Genomic DNA, 21,081 nt, shown 5'->3' with positions numbered 1-21,081 from the left:
TTTAAAAAATAGAAGGATTTTATTAAAATCTAAATAACTAAATAAATCGAACTAAATAAAAAGAAATAAATAAAATTAAGACCCAAGTTTTCGAGATAAATCAAGATGGCACCCATAAAGCAACTATGACATGACAACTGACAGCAAACGTCAAATCGACTACTGCATTGAAAACGTCATCAATCCGCCATTATTACCCATTAGTGTTGCATTTCTTGGGAGAGAATAAATATTATTTCGAAAGAATTAAAGTAAATTCGTAGATTTATATAATCAAAAATAGTTAAAAAAATATTTCCTTTTATTTCCGCCAGGGTACAATGACTGATCCTGGGCTCCATACAATGTTATAAAAAATAAAAATAGTTTATTTCAGTAACATTAATCTAAGGCTAAGGCTATAAGGCAAATAATATAAGGCTAGAGTCTTCTTTTAAGAGTTGTAAACTCCTGTGACAGAAGACTCCGCTCTTCCATAGCAAGCAGTAATACAATTTTTAAATTAATCATAGTGGGTAAAAATAAAACTAATAAAAACATGTTGGACCGTTCCCTATAAATTAAACCTTTGGCAAATAAAATCTTAGGTCGCCATGTTGCAGAGTAGAAGATCTTACCATTTTTAAATAATAAAACAAATATGATTTTAGATAGTAATTTATTTGGCCGACAAATATGGATTTTCATACAATGGGGATGATGACTAGGTTTGAATATATTGATTTTTATGATACATTCGGTTAATAAAATCAATGTTAACTAATTTATATATAAAAAGCAAAGATTGTCTGGATATTTCCAAAATAAATAAGATTATAAAATTTCAAAATCTATTAAAAATATTTTATCGTAATTAGATGAAAATTCATACAGTTTTAGCTTCCTTACATTAAATGTGACATTTTTTAATAAATGAACTATAAACATAAACGCACAAATAACAAAGATATTAGTAATTTTGTTTGAACGCACATACAAATCTAACGATCATTCATCGATGGACCTACGACGTCATTGGTTCGTACCATTTTGTATGGGGCGTTTTTCAGGGATCCGCGGCAGCGCCGCAAATCTGACCCTTTAAATCCCTGTAGCTCCGAAGGTAATATAGCCGGCCGCTGCTTGACTAGTACAGCAAATTCGATTTATCACGAAGAAGGTTCTCAAAACAATGCCAAAACTTCCATAAAGGTCATATGGAGGTCATATCCACTAGACGGTTCTCATATGTCTATTCAATATCGTGAATTTTCATGTGCCTACGTAAGTTACATCTTCTTGCACATTGATAACTGCACAGCTCACAAGAGAAAGGCTTTTCGCCAGTGTGGGTTTTCATGTGTCTCTTTAAGCGATACCTCCTTGCACATCGGTAAAAGCATACCTTACAAGAATAAGGCTTTTCACCAGTATGGACTATTCTGTGGGAATTCAAATTACTTTTGAATGCACATTTGTAATTGCATGTATCACAAGAATAAACAGTTTCACCAGTGTGAGTTCTCATGTGAATAATTAACTGGTGTTTGAATTCACACTTGTAATCACATATGTTACAAGAATGTGTCTCCTTTTCTTTATTGTGGGTCAGTTTATGTCTAGCCAAACTATATTTCATTGCAAACTTGCAATCGCATAGATCACACAAATAAGGCTTTTCGCCAGTGTGACTTCTTATATGCACGATTAAATTAGTTCTCTGTCCACATTTAAAATAACAAATATCACAACAATAAGGCATATCACGAGTGTGGATTCTGTTGTGTCTGACTAAAGAGCATTTATGTGCAAATTTGACACCACAAATGTCACAAGAATGGGGCTTCACACCAGTGTGGGATATCTTGTGAGAGAGTAAAGAATCCTTGCGTTTGCTACTGTATTCGCACATCTCACACGAGTAAAGCTTATTTGATGAGTGTCGTCGTATGTGCCTTTTTAAATTATATTTAGATTTGCTTTTAACATTGCATATATCACAAGTAAAACGCTTTTCTTCAGTGTTGGTACTCATGTGTATGTTTTTCTTGGGTGTGCGTGGCTTTGTGTTGCGCCTCTTGATCGGCAGCTCACCTAAATTGTGCTCTTTAAGTGGTTCTTTTTCCAACATGATGTTGACATTGTCTTCTTGATGGCTTTTGTTTGCTTCGTTGACATTGTCTACTTGGTTGACAATGTCAACATTGCCATATTCTTTTTTGACTTCCATAAGATCAGAAAATGTTAAAGGGTCCCAATCTTTGTCAACTGTAGCAACATTTCCATCTATATATTCTTCTAGTTCTGACTTGTCTATTGATGGACCATTCTGACTTTCCTCGTCTTTGGCAACTATAGCGACATCTAGTATATATTCTTTTAGTTCTGAGTGTTTTTTAATGAATGTGCTGTTCTGACTTTCTTTATCTTTGACAATGGTAGCAATATTTCCAAATATATGTTCTTCTAGTTCTGAGTGTTTGTTGGTCGACATCCTGTTCTGACTTTGTTTATCTTTGACAATGGTAGCAATATTTCCAAATATATATTCTTCTAGTTGGGGGTGTTTTTTAATCAATGTGCTGTTTTGACTTTCTTTATCTTTGACAATGGTAGCAATATTTCCAAATATATTTTCTTCTAGTTCTGAGTGTTTGTTAGTCGATGTGCCGTTCTGATTATCTTTATCTTTGACAACTTTACTAACATCTGTAAATATATATTCCTTTACTTCAGAGTATTTGTTAGTCGATGTGCTGTTCTGACTATTTTCATCTTTGACAACTTTACCAACATCTGTAAATATATATTCTTTTACTTCTGAGTGTTTGTTACTTGATGTGCTGTTCTGAATTTCTTCATCTTTGGCAATTGTAGCAGTATCTTCAAATACACACATGTCTAATATCGGGCAATGGTCTTCATCAGACTGATGTATGTACAAGTCGCAGTGGTCGTGTGCAAATTTTTTGCACACTAAATAACCAGAAAATGGTTTCCTTGCTTGTTTAATCATATTTATGTGTTGCATTGAAATCTGAAACAAATTTACCTACATCAGATGGTGAAGAAAAAAATCTATAGCAGAACAAAACTAGTAGACCCGACCATGCTTTGCTTAGATTTATATGCCCTACATACATACAGCCTGAGTTTTACACAATTTTTTTTTAAACTTATGATTGATTTGTTTGTTAAGCTTGTTAGTAACAGAAAAAAAACCTAATACAAAAAAAATAATACAGCTTCAAATGTAACTTCGCCACTATGGTACTATTTGCCCTGGAAGAGTGATAAAAAAATGTATTTTTCTTTATAGTAGGGGAGCCCGGGATGCTAAATTTGCAGTTACTCGAGCGTCATTGAGACCGATTACATTTGGTAGATTAAATTATAGGAAGAATAAATGGTTATTTACTTTTTCCGCTTTTAGCGGTGGAAAAAAAAACTACAGACTTTAAAAACAATTTTTATTACTTTGGCTTATTTATTAAGAAAATTTTAGCGATTAATTAGGTGATTATTTCCTTAAAAATAAGTAAAAAATTAATCGCACTCGTACCTCGAGCACTAAAATATAAGGGTTTCATTTTGTAACTTTGAAACCCTCCCATTCCATTACGTTACGCTCAAATCGTCAGATTTTCGAAATGTGCAGTTTTTAGCTATCAACTCACCTACCTTATCTTAATCTGACGTGTTGGTTGAGTATTTATGAAGTTAATTTTTTTTTTTGGTTGCCCTAAACGTACCCACCAATATTAAGGGCTCATACTCGGTGGAGGTACTCGACAAAGTGTAAGGTATATCCCTTATGTTTATCTGCTGCGCTCGAGTAACTGCAAAAATCCCCTCTTCGGCTCCTCTACTATTAAGAAACATACTTTTACTAAGCCAATTGCCACTGCCACTGGCAATGGGCGGGGCACATAGTTCGAAGAGCCGATAGACATTGGGGTCCCAAGGTGCTGGAATGGCGACCCCGCACTAGTAAGCGCAGTTGCCGACCCCCCACCAGGTGGGCTGACGACATCAAGCGAGTCGCAGACATTCGCTGGATGCAGGCGGCTCAGTATCGTGATGTTTGGAAGTGCCTACAAAAGGCCTATGTCCTGCAGTGGACTCCATCGGCTGATATGATGACTAAACCAATTATTTAACTAGATACTTATTTATACATCATATTATAATTTTCATAAACATTTTTAGGGGGTATACCTGGGTTCTCTGGGTCGGCATTGTATGGGCTAAACTAAGATTATTAACTTGTTAATAATCAGGTGTATAGTTGAGTCAACTATTATTGTTCCGATAGTTGTTTCAGTCAATGGTCTTATAGCGAAAAGCTTCGACCAACACCTTAAGAAGCTTTCGCTTAACTGTTGGATCAAGAGTCGGATACAAAAGGCAGTGATTCTTGAGACGGCGCGTATTGTGAGGAGGTTCCTCACTCTGGAGCCCTGACCGCCGGATGCTTGGGTCACTCAAATGTCCCGCAGCGGAAGGGTTGATTTTGTTTTTTTTTTTATAAATTTTTAATAGTGTTTTGTATTTTATATTTATATTGACATTGTTAAAAATTAAAAAAAAAGAACTAATAAATAAATGAGAGTAAAAAAGGTGCAACAAATGTTCTACGTATCCCTGAATATGAGTTTCCTAAATGCATAAATTACTTACTAAATCATATTTTTGTAGCAAATCCATCATCAGTGAACGAGCTCTCAAGCACAAGTCTCTGAGCCTCCGGAAGTTTCTCAATCTCTGAGCACACAACACACACACAGCGCCCTGCAGATTTCTTCCCACACACAACTGAAACAACATTTCATCATTGACAACCCATATTCGACTCAATGTTGAGCACGAGTCTCCTCTCAGAATGAGATTGGATAGGCTTATAGTCCACCACGCTGGCCCAATGCGGATTGGCAGAGTTCACACATGTAGAGTAATTAAGAAAACTCTACGGCATATATGAGGCATTTCATAATTGACAACCTTTATTCGGCTCACTGTTGAACACGAGTCTCCTCTCAGAATGAGAGGGGATAGGCTTATAGTCCACCACGCTCGCCTAATCCAGATTGGCAGAATTCACAAACGTAGAATAGTTAAGAAAACGCTACGGTATATATGAGGCATTTCATAATTGACAACCAATATTCGGCTCACTGTTGAGCACGAGTCTCCTCTCAGAATGATGCTGGCCTAATGCGGATTGGCAGACTTCACACACATAGAGAATTAAGAAAATTCTCTGGTATGCAGGTTTCCTCACGATGTTTTTCCTTCACCGTTTGAGACACGTGATATTTAATTTCTTAAAATGCACATAACTGAAAAGTTGGAGGTGCATGCCGCGGACCGGATTCGAACCAGCGCCTTCCAAAGGCAGAGGTAGGCTTATCACACGAGCGATTAGCCGAACCCCTCTCATTGTGCTCGACTCGAGCTCAACAGTAAGCCGAATTTTGTCTAATGAAATGTAATATATTTTATCTTCTACTAGCGGACGCCCGCGACTTCGTCTGCGTGAAACTCGATGTAAACTTTCAACTACCTCTACCCAACCCCTACCCCTATCCTACGTTGAAATTTTTCCTGAATTTTCTTTGCTATAAACCTCACGGAGCCCGAGACCTTTTCAACGAATGCAAAACCGTGGAAACCGGTTCGTGCGTTCTGGAGTTATAGCGTCAGGAAGGAAAACCCGACTTTTTTTATTTTTTTATAAAAGTATCCTATGTCCTTCTCCTAGCTCTAAACTACCTCCCTGCCAATTTTCAGCTAAATCGGTTCAGCCGTTCTTGAGTTATAAGTGGAGTAACTAACACGACTTTCTTTTATATATATATATATAGATATATTTATTATTTATTATATTATATATAGTTAAGTTATACTTACAGTTTGTCCAGTCAACAGTTGATACACCTCCTCCAACTTGTGTTTACTCATTGCTGCCAGCTTGCTGTCAGTGTCCAGGCATATGACGCAAAGCTGTAAGTACTTAAGAGTCAATTAAATAAACTCTTGTAACCGTATACATAAACATGGATTAGGATTAATACCTCAATTTTAAACTAAAGATTAATTAGTTTATTATTATAAAAAGGAGGTATTTGTATAGAGCTTTTGAGTTCAGATCTTTGTTAGTCAGCGTGAACACCGTCACGCTGCCAGTCGCGTTAGTTATTTTGTGTTGTAATTATTGATCATAATCCTAAAAGTTAATGATTTAATCGGCTTTAGTTAATGCATCACTCTGTTGGCACCAACTTCAAAGTGATCAGAAAGTAGAACATACGTTATTTTTCGCTTTTTAGTTTATTTTTGTGATTTTGAAGTCAGTCCAATTTTTTTTGTTAAAAAGATTTTATTTTTCTGTTTTTAGTGTGTTCATTATTTAGTTTGTTCATAATTTTGTGTTAAAATGAAAATAACAAAATGGCCCATACGGGAAATTTTGCTATTTTAATTTTAAACACAAAATCACTGAATCGATTTTCATGAAAAATAAATGGGACCAATCTGGAAGTATACTTCAAACAAAAAAAGAGTTTTTTTTTCAAATTGGTTAAGAAATGACGAAGTTATGCGGTAACAAGCATAAAAAAAAAATTAAAAAAGAAAAAAAAACACCCGCGTCAAATTAAGAACCTCCTCTTTTTTTTTAAATTGGTTAAAAAATAAGTCTCACCTGGAGGTGAACAAAAAAAGAGTGTTTTTTTAATTGGTTAAGAAATGACGAAGTTATGCGGTAACAAACATAAAAAAAAAATTTAAAAAAAAAAAAAATTGAGAATTCCTTTTTTGAAATCGGTTAAAAAAACATCTCACCTGGAGATGCGTGTTCATATGTTCATAATATGCATTCTCTTGCTCAAATCTCTCAAAACAATGTATGCATGTAAAATTTGAATTTTTACTCTTTATAAAATTCTGTGTGTCATTACTATCACATATTGGTTCCAATTTCACTGTTATTATACTATTTGTGTCATTGTATACATAATCATTGTTGTAAATGTCTTTTTGTTTGTTGTATTCTTGTTCTGTGTTCTCGACAATCCACACAGAGTTCCAATTTTCTTCCTTTATTGTTACTTTTTCAACTGCAGATTCCTGTGACTCGGTATATGTGTGACATATATGAAAGTCACAATGGTCAGGCCCAAAAAATTTCGACACCAAATTACATTTCAGTTTTCCAGTTGTGTGATTCAATTTTTTTATATGTTTTACTGTAATCTGAAATAAATGACAGTTAATTTTTACCCTTCATCATTATCATCCCATATTCGGCTCACTGCTGAGTTCGAGTCACCTCTCAGAATGAGAGGGGTTAGGCCAATAGTCCACCACACTGGCCCATTTTGACTTCACACATAGAGAATTAAGATAATTCTCTGGTATGCAGGTTTCTTCATATGTTTTCACTTCCTTCACCGTTTGAGACATGTGGTATTTAATTTCTTAAAATGCACACAACTGAAAAGTTAGAGGTGCATGCCCCGTACCGGATTCAAACCCACACCCTCCGGAATCGGAGGCAGAGGTCATATCCACTTAGTAGGATAGGATTGCACAAAATCTCCGCTCCTCTTAAGTGGACAGGGACTTGCGAGCTAGTTTAAAAAATCATATAAACAGGTAAGTGGAGCGGGGAAACGGAGCAGGGATCCACGTCTGCAACTCGGCTCCGCATTACTTTCACACAGACACAGTATGTAACTCTGCTTCGTATTAGCTCGTTTCTCCGCTACGCTCCCTCGCTCCGGTGGCTAGGCAGCCTAATGTATACAATAATAAGTTACTTACTAATCCATATTTCTGTATCAAGTCCATCACAACTGATCTCCCTCTCAAGCTCAAATCTCTCAATCTCCGGAAGTTTCTCAGTCTCTGAGCACACAGCACACACACGGCGCCCTGCAGGTTTGTTCGCGCACACAACTGAAACAACTGATATAGGATATTTTTAGCAAGCAAGCAAGTATTCCTTTTTTGATGTTCATGAAAGTGTCGGTTTAGTAATTTTGTGTTAAAATTAAAATAACAAAACCGCCCGTACTTAGGGGCTTTCCTTCACTATGCTAGGACACACTAGCTGGTGGGCTGACGGGAGGCTTTGGCCGTGGCTGGTTACCACCTTACCGACAGAGACGAACCACCAAGTCATTTAGCATTGCGGTATGATGTCAGGTAGAAACTAAAAGGGATGTGGATTTTCATCCTCCTCCTAACAAGTCAGCCCGCTTCTATCATAGATTGCATCATCACTTAACATTTGTGATTGTAGTCAAACTTGTAAAGAACTAAAAACAGAAAAATAAAATAGATTTAACAAAAAAAACAACTGACTTCAATATCACAAAAATAAACTATAAAGCGAAAAATAACATCATGCTACGTTCTGATCTTTTTGATGGCAGTTCCAACAGAGTGATGCATTCATTCAATCTGTTTAAATCATAAAGTTTTATGATTTCCAGACGGTTCTTTCCCGTGGTTCTTTCAAAAGCGATTTCTAAATTCAATTCAAAGTAATCAGAAGGCACTACATACGATGTTATTTTTCATTTTTCAGTTTATTTTTGTGATTCTAAAGTCGGTAAATTTTTTTTTCTTAAAATTTTGTTAAGAATTTATCTTTGTCAGTCATTCATCAATTTCAATTCATTTCAAATAAAAATTAAATACTCACAGACAGTCCAGTCAGCTTTGGATATGAATCCTCCAACTTGTGTTTACTCATTAGAAACAGCTTGCTGTCAGAGTCCAGGCATATCATGCACATCTGTAAATGGAATGGAATTTTTTTTGATACAGATTTCCAAATATAACTTCAAAAGTGTATCATTATCACCATCATTATCAGCCAATGGACATCCAGGCAAGCTCGAGCTGCCAGCATCCAGCAGCTCCCTGCTACCTGCTTGATGTCTTCAATCCACCTAGTGTGAGGTCAACAATGCGTTTTCCAGAGTAGGGTTACATTCCGGCACCTTGAAACCTCCAACGTCCATGGGTTTTTCGAACTATTTGCCCTGCCCATTGCCACTTCAGTTTTGCAACTCGATTAGCTATTTCAGTCACTTTGGTTCTTCTCTCTCTCTCTTCATTTCTGATTCAATCACGCAGAGAAACTCCAAGCATAGCTTGCTCCATCGCCCAATGAGTTACTTTGAGCCTTTTTATGACAGCCACCGACTTCCACCTCCACCAGCCTTCTCGGATCCGTAAGTCATCACTAGCAATATGCACTGTTCAAAGACTTTCATGGCAAACTTATATTATAATATAAGTTTGTCCTCTATTCTTTGTATATGCATGCATGTTACATGATTAGTAGATTTGTGGAAACAAAATATAAGTCCAAATCCAATATTATTTAAATTGCTTTAAATAAAGGAATTATATTAACAAAAAAAGTCTCAAATGGTGAACAAAAAACATCATGAAGAAACCTGCATAACAGAGAATTTTCAAAATCTGCATTGGGCCGGCATGGTGGACTATTGGCCCCTTTCATTCTTAGAGGAGACTCGAGCTCAGCAGTGAGCTAAATAAGGGTTGTTAATGATGAGTTTTTGTGAATGCATAAATGTAACATGATTTCTAGATCCAAATCCAATATTTATTAGCCTAATTCAAAATATTATCCAAATAAATCTATGACATAGCACAGCGAGTCGCAAAGCTAAAGTGGCAATGGACACATAGTTTGAAGAGCCAATGGACCTTGGGGTCCGAAGGTGATAGAATGGCGACCTCGCACTGGTAAGTGCATTGTTGGTTGCGGTTGCGTTGGTTGCAGCAGATTGCAAGAAGGCGCTGGATGCTGGTGGCCAGCAGTAGATGATGATGATGATGATGATGATGATGATGATGATGACATCTATTACTCTACATTTACCTGCACTGTTGAAGGAATAGCATCAGAGCGGAGCTGCCTTACAGAACATGCTGTTTTATAGAAGTGGTCATGCAAGAAATGCAGTGAGCAGACCACAGCAGTGTCTGGCAGCAGCTTGCGTGTGTCTTGTGTGCCGAGGGCTCTAAGCCAGGCTGCTCGGAGATATTTGTCACTGGGAAACCTACAAATTACCATTCATGGCATACATGTGCCATCTACAAAATTTATAAGTGCACTAGCTGACGCCGCGCAGATTCACCCGCGTGGTTCCTGTTCCCGTAGGAATACGGGGATAATATATAGCCTATAGCCTTCCTCGTTAAATGGACTACCTAACACTGAAAGAATTTTTCAAATCGGACCAGTAGTTCCTGAGATTAACGTGTTCAAACAAACATACTCTTCAGCTTTATAATATTAGTATATATTAAACATTTGTTTTTGTTTTGATCCCTACAGGAGAGCAGTGGTGTGCATAAAGTTTTTGAATAGTATATATAATATACACAAATGTTAAGAGAGACAATGAGGAGAAGAATGATTGAAGGATAAAAAATGTAAAATTTTCAATTTGAATGTCGTGAAATTATTAATACCAATACCCATTCCCCTCCCAACTAGTCAACAAAGACTGTGCTAGGAGTGGGTACGACAATAGACCAACGGGGCGGGGACCAAACCACCGCCCCTCGGTGATGTGCCATTGAGCTATTGAGGCTTCAAATAACAAACTGAGGTTTAACTAAACTATACCTACTTGTGAAAAGTAATTGCCGTCCTCTCTGTAGTATTTCCACAGAAAGGCACGCAGCACTGCATTATGCGTTTTGTTTATTTCAAGACAAATATAACCTCAAACTATACTGCACTTGTCTCTTACACTCAATAATACCTCAGAATACACTGTTTTTTTGTATTCTGATATTAAATCACAAATTAGTTTCCATAATTCTTGAAGTATTTTAATCTTTGAAGTAGTAGGTATGTACCGTAGGTACAATATAAGTCGATAAGTATATTCTTTGATCTACAATTACATATTATTGGTACATAATTTATATGTATAATTTACAGACATTTTTGGTTACCACTAATTTTAAATAGGTAAGTTCTCCTATTATAGATTAGTGAATTATAATTGATTTAAATATTTTCCAAAATTGAAAAATTTTATTATTATATTATATACTAATATTTTATTATTATATTATATTTTTGCACGTCCTTCACAGATCAATATTTAACCGATCACAAACGGGAAACGGCAAAATAATAAATTATTTTTATTTTATAAAAATAATTTGAAATGAAATCCACCATATTGACGAGTGACGACCACCATTTTGATTGTCAATGTCAATCACTTGTTAACGTCAACTCAATCTCAATGTCATTGTTGATTGTCAATTTCTCTCTTGTTATCTTCAGCCATCGTCACAGATTATAAATATCCATCAGCAAAAACTACTTGACACCACACTTGATGCGAATAATACGAGTAAACGACATATTCGATACCTATCACGAATATTTTTGCGTTCTTAGCTCGGTATCGGTTTTGACGCGAGTCAAAGGACACAGAAAAAATTGCAAAGGATTTTTCGCAGTGCTGACAACTTTTTTGAAGCCATCTTCTACCGACTCGTAAGTCTATGATTGAAACTGGATTGTACCGTATCTTCTTTACTTGACTTGGGGAACAAGTCATCACTTACCATCCGGTGAGATTGTAGTCAAGGGCTAACTTGTCAAGAATAAAGAAAAAAAAGTTGACACTTTGATACAACCGTACCCCTGCCCTATCCTACCCCTACCCTACATCTAGCGCTTGACTCTTAAACGTTTGTATGGGAAATAGAAAAGGGCAGTTTTTAGGGTTTTCCCGGAAATTATTTGATTTTTTCTCACCTTTTAAACCTTCCCTATACCTCCACGAACATTTCAAGACCAAGATAAATCCGTTAAGCCGTTCTTGAGGTTTAGCGAGACTAACGAACAGCAATCCATTTTTATATATATATAGATTTATGTTGATGTATGAATTGGCTGATATGTCAGTTTATATTTTGACTACGAAAAAAACCGCAAAAACTGGCGAGGAACAGAGATAAACCGATTTTAATAAAAAATCGTTTTTGTATCATTCTACCCCACCTATGGGACACTTTGATACATGCAGGGCAGTTTGATGCGTATTTTAGATTCATATGATATGAATACCGACTAAAAACTCAATATAAACTGTATTATTACTTAAAATTAAGAAATGAAAACCATTTCACTGTTTGAGATCGCAAAATACACTTTATTAAATGTACACATTAAACATAATCCGCCTCTTATGTTATTTATGAAATATAATCATAAAATACAATAGTGTCATCATAGAACAAGTCTAATTTATATAATGATTTATTTATTTTGCTATCATCCGCGAAAAATCGGCGAACCCATGCGACAACGTCACCCAGGTCCGACAAAGTACTCTCTACGTACGTTTCACCCCGAAACCGGAGCATCCTCAGGAGATGTTGACTCTACAACGTGCAATTGCACGTTGTAGAGTCATTTCGCTCGGCGGAAGCGGTTGCGTATGCGAGCGATATATGGCCAATGGGCATAGATAACTTTGTTTTTATGATTTTCCCGAACTGACTTCAAAAAAAGGTTCTGATTTTGATCCGTATGTAGGTATGTTTACATATCCGCGATTTTCTCAAAAACTTACTGGTCCTATTTTGGATTTGGATTTCTTCATTGAATGAATACGTTTCAGGAAAGGTTTTAAAAAACATATAATTTAGAAATGATAACTAAAATATAATATCAGCTGGCCTATTTTCTATTTTGGTCTCTCAATTCAATTCAATTCAATTTTTGATTTTATGGCTTGCTGCTGTACCAACTGGGTACATTTTACTTCGCCAATGTCGCGTGGGTAAGGAAGACACACTTTTAGAGGTTGATCGGTGTAAGCTGGGAATCAAGAATTGATTATTAATCAGCTTAATTTTGACACTATAAATAGCGGATTTTTTTTTTTTTTTTTGTTAGTGTGGATGTTAGTCACATTTCTGAAAGAACACAAAATTAATATTGTTAACACATATAATATTTACAGTTTAATGTTATTACATTGAATATATTTACATATAAATTTACAATAGGGACTAAACACAGACATTAACAAACACTCAACATTTAAAGGACGTGGAAATTTAGGAGGGAGAACATCATATAGGGGGTGGAGAAGTTTAGGGCAAGAGAAGAGGATATGGGAAACTGAGCCTTCGTCCAAACCACATTCGCACAGAGAGTGATCTCTCACTCTAATTTTATTCAAGTGGACAGGTGTACAGGCATGACCAAGTCTTAAACGGGATATTGTGGAGGTAACCCATCTGACAGCATACCTATGGAGAAAGAACCAAGGTCGCTTGGGTATGTCTGGTTGAATTGAGGCATAGAATTTACCTTTAATGGTTTTTGATTGGTTCCAAAATGATTGCCAAGATTTATCTAAATAGTTTTTTGCTAAGGTGCTGAGGTCATGTGAATAATTTTTAAAATGTTCCAATGAGCCAAGTTGTACAGCTGCCTTAGCACAAGAGTCCGCAGATTCATTACCAGAGATGCCGGAGTGACTGGGTATCCATGCTAGAAATATAGACAAACCCATTAGATGACATGAGAACAGAGCTTCCCTAATCTGTAGTATAATAGGAAATTTTGACTTACTTCTAAAAGGGTTTTCCCTAATGGAATACAAGCAGCTAAGGGAGTCAGTAAAAATAACAGTTTGTTTTATGTTATGGGATCGGGCAAACAGGATTGCCTCTAACAAGGCAACAGCCTCTCCTGTGAACACCGAGGTTTCTGGAGGACATTTAAATTGCAAAACTATTTTATATTTGGGAACCCAGCAGGCTGCACCAACACAACTTTCAGGGGAGAGTTTTGAAGCATCTGTGTAGATGAACAAGTAATTTGACCAATTTTGATGAACAATTTCTTGGAATTTTGTGTTGGTGTCAGGGGCGTCTTTGGTTAGTCCCAGATCTGTAATCACAGGAGGATTGTAAACAAGGGCCTCATATGACGTAGAATACAAAGGATTTATTGATAATGACGACAAGGGATGCGGAAGATTGGTAAATTTTTCAAAACTATTAAGGAGACATGAAGAGGGATTACTAGGTCTAAGGACTACTGATAGCTGGGTTAATTTAGACCATAGAGGGTGGGAAGAAAGCTGAAGTGTTTTACTGATAAATCTATCACATAGATACTGTCGCCTGAGGTGCAGCGGAGGATCAACACATTCAACCTGTAGAGCATTTGTTGGGGATGACTTCATTGCCCCTAAGACAATTCTAAGAGACCTATATTGAATTCTGTTCAGCAGTTCTGAGGTAGTTTTATTTAGGGGGTCTAAAATAAATGAACAGTAATCAATGTGACTACGAACTAGCGCATTGTATAATAGTTTTAAGGAGTAAGCGTGAGCTCCCCACCATACTCCTGCTACAGCCCGTAGCACATTGATACCTTTTTCACATTTTCTAGAAATGTATTGTGAATGTGCGATTCCGTTTAGTTTTCTATCAAGTATAATACCAAGAAATTTGGCTTTGTCTATCAAGTTAATAGGTTGTTCCTCCAAACTAAAGTTAAAAGTAGGGATCGATCTCTTCCTCGTAAACACTACTGCTTGGCATTTGTCCACTGCTAGAGAAAGGCCATGATCGGAGAGCCATTGGCTTAGGTAATAAAGTGCAGAGTTGAGACGTTGCAAAAGTTGTTTACAGACAATTCTAGATCTTGAGTATATAGGCTATAAAGTAAGGGACTGAGGACAGAGCCTTGGGGGAGACCCTTCCAGACTAATCTGGGGGGAAGAAAGGTGGACTGGTGTTTCAACACCACTGACCTGCCAGAGAGCAGGTTACATATGAAATGAGTCATCCTCGGAGGAACACTCAGCTGGAGCAATTTTTGCCTGAGTGACGGAAGAATTACATTATCATATGCAGAAGCAATATCTAGAAATATACCCACTAGGTACTCTCCCCTTCCAAAGGCAGTTCGAATGTCTGTAGTGAGTATGCTGAGACTGTCTGCAGTACTGAGACCTTTCCTAAAGCCAAACTGGGAAGGAGCCAGCATACCTTTGCTCTCCATTAGCCACTCCAATCTGTTTTTGAGGAGGATCTCCATAACTTTTACTAAAGTAGATGACAGTGCGATAGGTCTATATGAATTAGGATCTGATGGATTTTTGCCAGATTTGAGTATGGGAATAATTAACTGGGTTTTCCAGGCATCTGGAATAAAACCCTTATCAAAAAAATAATTTATCATGGTAAGAAAACAGTGTTTAGATTTATCATTTAATTTAACCAAAAAAGAGTAGGGTACACCGTCTTCACCTGGGGCTGAATCTTTTAAACCACTAAGGGCTATTTGAAGTTCTGCAAAGGTAAAGAGGGCATCCATTTTATCTGTAACTGAAATTACTGCAGGAAATGTGGAATCTTCCATAGTTGGAACATAAGGGGGAGCAATTTTATCAGCAAAAGCACTAAGCCATTCAGTTGGATTATTGGAGATGGGATCAGAGTGATTTAAGGATCTGCGAAATCTTCTGATGTTATTCCAAACCACTGAGGAGGGGGATCTAGGGCTAAGTGATTCACAGAATGTGGACCAACTAACCTTTTTCTTTTTGGGGACTATTCTTTTAATCTTAGCAGCTATATGTTGATACTTAATAAAGTTTCCATTAGACATACAAGCTGTATATTCTTCTTCTGCAGTTGTTCTTTGATTAAATAAATCAGTGCATTCTTCATCCCACCAGGGTGGAGAAGGCAGTTGATTTTTTGCAGAAGTTTTTTTCTTAGGTATGTGAGAGTCGGCTGAAGACAAAAGAGAGTTAATAAATTGATTGTAGTAAGTCGAAAAATCACTATCATGATCCAGAACCGGAAGAGAGTCCATCATATTGTCAACGGACTGGGCATAAGCAGACCAGTTCGCTTTACTCAGTCTATATTTAAGCAGTGGGGTAGGGTTTTGAGGAGGGACAGATCTAGTATTCAATGATATGATAATTGGGAAAAGTGGTCACTACCATAGGTACTAGGAAGAACTCTCCAGGATAGTTGGGATGCAAGAGAAGAAGAGGAAATAGTCAGATCAACTGCAGACGGGTTCTGAGATGGATAAGCTCTACGAGTCGGAGAGCCATCATTTAGGATACACAAGTTGGCATCCTCAATGATGTCTATCAGTAAAGGAGCAAAACCATCACAGCTGAAACACCCCCACATAGTGTGGTGGGCATTGAAGTCACCCATAACAACAGTTGGGCTGGGAAGGCATGATAGGATGGATTGGATCTCAGGGATCAAGGAAGCATTAGGGTGAGGGATGTACAAAGACAAGAAGGAAATATTAAGGGATCTCACAGCAACAGCATTAATCTGATCACTGTGGGGAGGAAGGGGGATAGAAGAATAAGGGAGGTTGTGCCGGAGGAAGATGGCACTCCCTGCATGACTGTCACTCCTGTCATCCCGCAAACAGAAGAAACCCGGGACCCGGAAGCGAGAACCAGGCCTCAGCCATGTCTCCGAGATGGCAACAATGACAGGTTTATGCAGGTTAATAATTGATGTTAATTCATGTTTCTTTGGTCGAATACTTTGGCTATTCCATTGCAGTATTGTTGTTGGCCCACCTGTTGAGAAACGCTGCTGAGGTCATTGAGCATGGTACTAAGGTCATCCAGAGTCTGTGCCATGATGACTACATCATCCGCGAACCGCAGTTGAGTGATGTACTCGCCATTGATGTTGATGCCAAGTCCGCTCCAGTCCAGAAGCTTAAAGACGTCTTCCAGTGCGGCGGTAAATAGCTTCGGAGAGATCACATCTCCCTGACGCACTCCTCGCTGCAACTGGATTGGCCTCGTAGTCTGATCCTGAATACGGACTGACATAGTGGCGTTTTCGTACAAGCACTTCAACGCTTGGATATACCTGTAATCAATTCGGCATCTCTGCAATGACCTTAGCACAGCCCAGGTTTCCACCGAATCGAAGGCTTTCTCATAGTCCACAAACGCTAAGCAAAGTGGCTGGTTATACTCGTGAGTCTTCTGTATAACCTGCCGCAGCGTATGGATGTGGTCTATGGTACTAAAGCCTTTTCGGAAACCGGCTTGTTCGGGAGGCTGGAAGTCGTCAAACCTATTAGCGAGACGATTCGTAATGACTCTCGAGAACAATTTGTAAACATGGCTTAGCAGCGAGATGGGTCTGTAATTCTTCAGCAAGGTGTTGTCACCTTTTTTGAAGAACAGAACCACCACGCTCCTATGCCACGCCTCAGGCGTCGTGCCCTCGTGAATGACGGAATTGAACAATCGCTGAAGGACTTTAAGTATCGGTTTTCCACCCGCTTTCAGGAGTTCTGCTGTGATTCCGTCCTCACCTGGCGCCTTATTGTTCTTCAGGTGTTTGAGAGCCACACTAATCTCGTATAGGCTGACGTCCGGGATATCTTCGGTATAGTGTCGGGTCAACTTGGCTCTGGGGTCTTTAGCCAAATTGGCAACAGGCTGCTGAGTAGTCGTGTATAGCTGTCCATAGAACTTCTCGACCTCACTTAATAACTCGGGCTTGGAAGAAATTAGATTACCGTGTTCGGTCTTCAAACGCGTCAGCTGCCTCTGTCCAATAGACAGATCTCTGGCGAAAACTTTCGAGCCTCGATTATTTTCAATCGCATTTTTAATACGCTCGGTATTGAAATTTCGCAAGTCGCTGGTTTGCGACTTAGAGATCTGTCTACTGATTTGTCGGTATTTTGACGCATCTGCTGAAGACTGTAATCTCATTTCTTGCCTCTCTTCCATGAGTTTAAGTGTTTGGTCCGAGAACTTTTTGGTTCTTTTCGCACGGTGGGTCTTATAGAACTTAGACCCAACGGAATGGACAGTTTCCACGAACCTGTTGTTCAGATCGTCCACAGTTTCGCAATTTGCTAGGCAATCAAAGCGGTTCTGCAGTTCTAGTTGAAAGGACTCGGGGTTTTGAATATGGGCACGAGTAGGTCGGAGCGTAGACTTCACCAGTCGATACCGTTCCAGCTGAATGTTGATATTCAACGTGCCTCTAACCATTCGGTGATCGCTACCGGTTTTCACCCTATGGATCACAGAAACATCGTTGAATATTTGCCGTCTGGTAGACAAGATGAAGTCGATCTCGTTTTTCGTGGAACCATCGGGGCTCATCCAGGTCCATTTCCTGTGTGGTGGCTTCTTGAAGAAGGAGTTCATCATAAAGAGGCCCTCCTTCTCCATGAAGTCAGCCAACATTTGGCCCCTATCGTTCCGTTGCCCATATCCAAATCGTCCCACTTTCAACTCTGAACCGCTACGTTCGCCCAGCTTTGCGTTAAAATCCCCCATCACAACATTGTAATAAGAGTTTGAGGCATGTATGGCTTTAGAAATATCCTCATACAATACCTCTACCTCCTCGTCGGGATGTGTCGAGGTCGGTGCGTAAACCTGTATAACCTTCAACGAATACCGTTTGGTAATTCGGAGGACCAGGAACGCTACCCTGCTCGACACACTCTCGACTTTTACAACATTGTTCACGAGGGACTTGTGAACGATAAATCCGACACCACCCTGGGACTGTTGGTCGCCCTCCCGGTAGTAGAGCATGTTGCCGGATTCAAGGATTATCGAGCCCTCCCCCTCTCTTCGGACTTCAGACAATCCTATGATATCCCAGTGCAACTTGCTCATAACTTCTTCCAGCTCGATGACCTTTTCGTCGGACCTCAAAGTGCGTGCGTTGTATGTTGCCAGGTCTAGTCGTCGGGGTTGGCAGCGGAATCTCTGCCGGAGATTCTTAACACCCCTTGCCCCGCCGTTACCATAACCGCTGCCAGAGCCAGGAATAGCGGGGCTGCCGGGGACTAGGGGCTGTGTTTTGTTTTTGCCGTCCATACAAAGTTTTGCCCAGTACTGACCACGCTGGGCATGCGGGTTGGTCAGCGCAGTGCTAGATTACTCGCGCCGGTGTCGCTGCTGCCCGACACCGGCCTGAGGCATTTCGTAATCTAGCCTGTGGGAATGGATATACCGCCATTCGTCGGTCGCCAGAGCCTCGTCGGTCCATCTGCAGGGTGCACCACGAGCAGGTGAGGTTGGCAGTTGGGGAGACTGACTGGTACTAGCCTCCCCCTTACACCCCTCCAATCCAATTTCGAGAAAGAGGTGAACCGTCGAATCCAACTCGGCTGGGCTGCATTCGGGAAGCTTCGCGACATCTTTTCGTCCGAAATTCCTCAGTGCCTGAAGACAAAAGTCTTCGAACAGTGCGTGTTGCCAGTGATGACCTATGGTTCCGAGACTTGGTCGCTAACTATGGGCCTCATAAGAAGGCTTAGAGTCACACAGAGGGCGATGGAACGAGCTATGTTAGGAGTATCTCTGCGTGATCGAATCAGAAATGAGGAGATCCGCAGAAGAACCAAAGTCACCGACATAGCTCAACGAGTTGCGAAGCTGAAGTGGCAATGGGCGGGGCACATAGTTCGAAGAGCCGATGGACGTTGGGGTCCCAAAGTGCTGGAATGGCGACCCCGCACTAGTAAGCGCAGTGTTGGCCGACCCCCCACCAGGTGGACTGACGACATCAAGCGAGTCGCAGGGATTCGCTGGATGCAGGCGGCTCAGTATCGTGATGTTTGGAAGTCCCTACAAAAGGCCTATGTCCTGCAGTGGACGTCCATCGGCTGATATGATGATGATGATGATGATTGTTGTTGGGGCCATTTTTAAGTATGTTAAACAGTTCAGTTAAGTTTTGGGCAACGTTGGGCGGTAAAGGCAGTTCACTGCATGGAGCAATAATGCTAACTAGGAATTCGGTTAGTAGTTCCATCATTCTCCCTTGAGATGGGAGGTTATCATTTGGGTTGGGCCTAAGGGCACAACCATTGGGGAGGGATGATGTTGGGTTATTTGTGATGGATTCATGGGCATTTTTATCGAATCCCTTGCCTAGTGGGGCTCGAGGACGAGGGGATCGGAGGATTGTCTCTCTATATGATTTGCGGGGAGTAACATTAGCTGGACGTGGAGAGTTCATAGGGCGAAAAGGGGAGGATGAAGGACAGGGTGAAAAGGCTATATCTGCAAATGATCTGCGGACAGGGGGAAAGCGTGACGAAGCCTCTATATAGGAGATGCTCTCCTGTGACATCACACTTTTAATGTCCTGCTGACGAGTGAACTCAGGGCAGCTCTTGTCAGATGCAAAGTGCTTTCCTGAGCAGTATAGGCAAGTTGATTTATCTTTAAGTACCTCACAAGAGTCCCCGGTATGTGCTTGAGCACACCTATAACATCTAGGTTTAGACCTGCACTGAGTGCGAATATGGCCAAAACGGCAGCAGTTAAGACATTGGATGGTGGGGTATTTGTAGGGTTCAACGGAAAGGGAGGAATAAAAAGAGAATATTTTAGAGGGGAGCATTTGGCCCCGAAAGGTGACTACGACCGACTGCGTCGGAATCCATTCAGTAATTCCTTCATTGGACGACTTGCGGTTTAACCTACGGGCCTTTAGTACTGCCCCACATCCGTTTGGTAGTTTCAGAGAATCGACAAATTCGTCCATATGCCATTCTGTGGGCACACCTCTGACTAGACCCATCCGAGTAATATTATATGTAGGTATAGTGGCTTGATATTTAGCCAGTTTTAAAATTGGGCTGTTCAAAAATAAGTTTGCAGCCTGTGCGGAACTGAATTCCACACTTATCTTATTGCGTCCGATATTTTTCACTCCATCACAAACTATGTCTGTAAACTTATTTTTATGTAAGAACTGTCCAAATTTAAGTGCACGAATAGAAGTACCCGCAGATGGGTCTAAGGTTTCCCTGGAAACTTGAATGATATAAGGGCCTTTGTCGTTATTATTGTCGTATTCTTTGGGGCCATCTGCAAAGGATGGGTGGGTAAAAACAGTCTGAAAGGAAGATTGGGTTAGATCTGGGGATGTTTTTTTCCCACTATCATTTGACGGCCTGTCATCTTCGACAGGACGCTTTCTGCTAGCACCATGTGCTGTTTCTGAACCGCCGGG

The 21,081-nt window shown here is 39.6% G+C and overlaps 1 protein-coding gene across 2 annotated transcripts; it reads right to left on the bottom strand.

Moving 5' to 3' along the window:
• Positions 1–641: 641 nt before the first annotated feature.
• Positions 642–11,247, bottom strand: LOC112052531 (zinc finger protein 782). Of its 2 annotated transcripts, XM_024091651.2 has the most exons (8): positions 10,659–11,247; positions 9,902–10,082; positions 8,690–8,782; positions 7,804–7,947; positions 6,823–7,233; positions 5,890–5,982; positions 4,660–4,794; positions 642–3,016 (listed from the first exon to the last, which is right to left on the bottom strand). In XM_024091651.2, exons 1-8 carry the CDS (start codon positions 10,718–10,720, stop codon positions 1,232–1,234), a joined length of 2,904 nt encoding a protein of 967 aa, XP_023947419.1. In that variant the 5' UTR covers positions 10,721–11,247; the 3' UTR covers positions 642–1,231. The 2 variants fall into 2 exon arrangements, with proteins under 2 accessions (XP_023947419.1, XP_052746173.1); XM_052890213.1 differs by lacking the exon at positions 9,902–10,082.
• Positions 11,248–21,081: the final 9,834 nt, after the last annotated feature.

The sequence above is a fragment of the Bicyclus anynana genome, chromosome 27 (genome assembly GCF_947172395.1).
Source record: "Bicyclus anynana chromosome 27, ilBicAnyn1.1, whole genome shotgun sequence".
Classification (NCBI taxonomy): Eukaryota; Metazoa; Arthropoda; class Insecta; order Lepidoptera; family Nymphalidae; genus Bicyclus; species Bicyclus anynana.
This window is presented reverse-complemented; position numbering and strand designations above follow the sequence as displayed.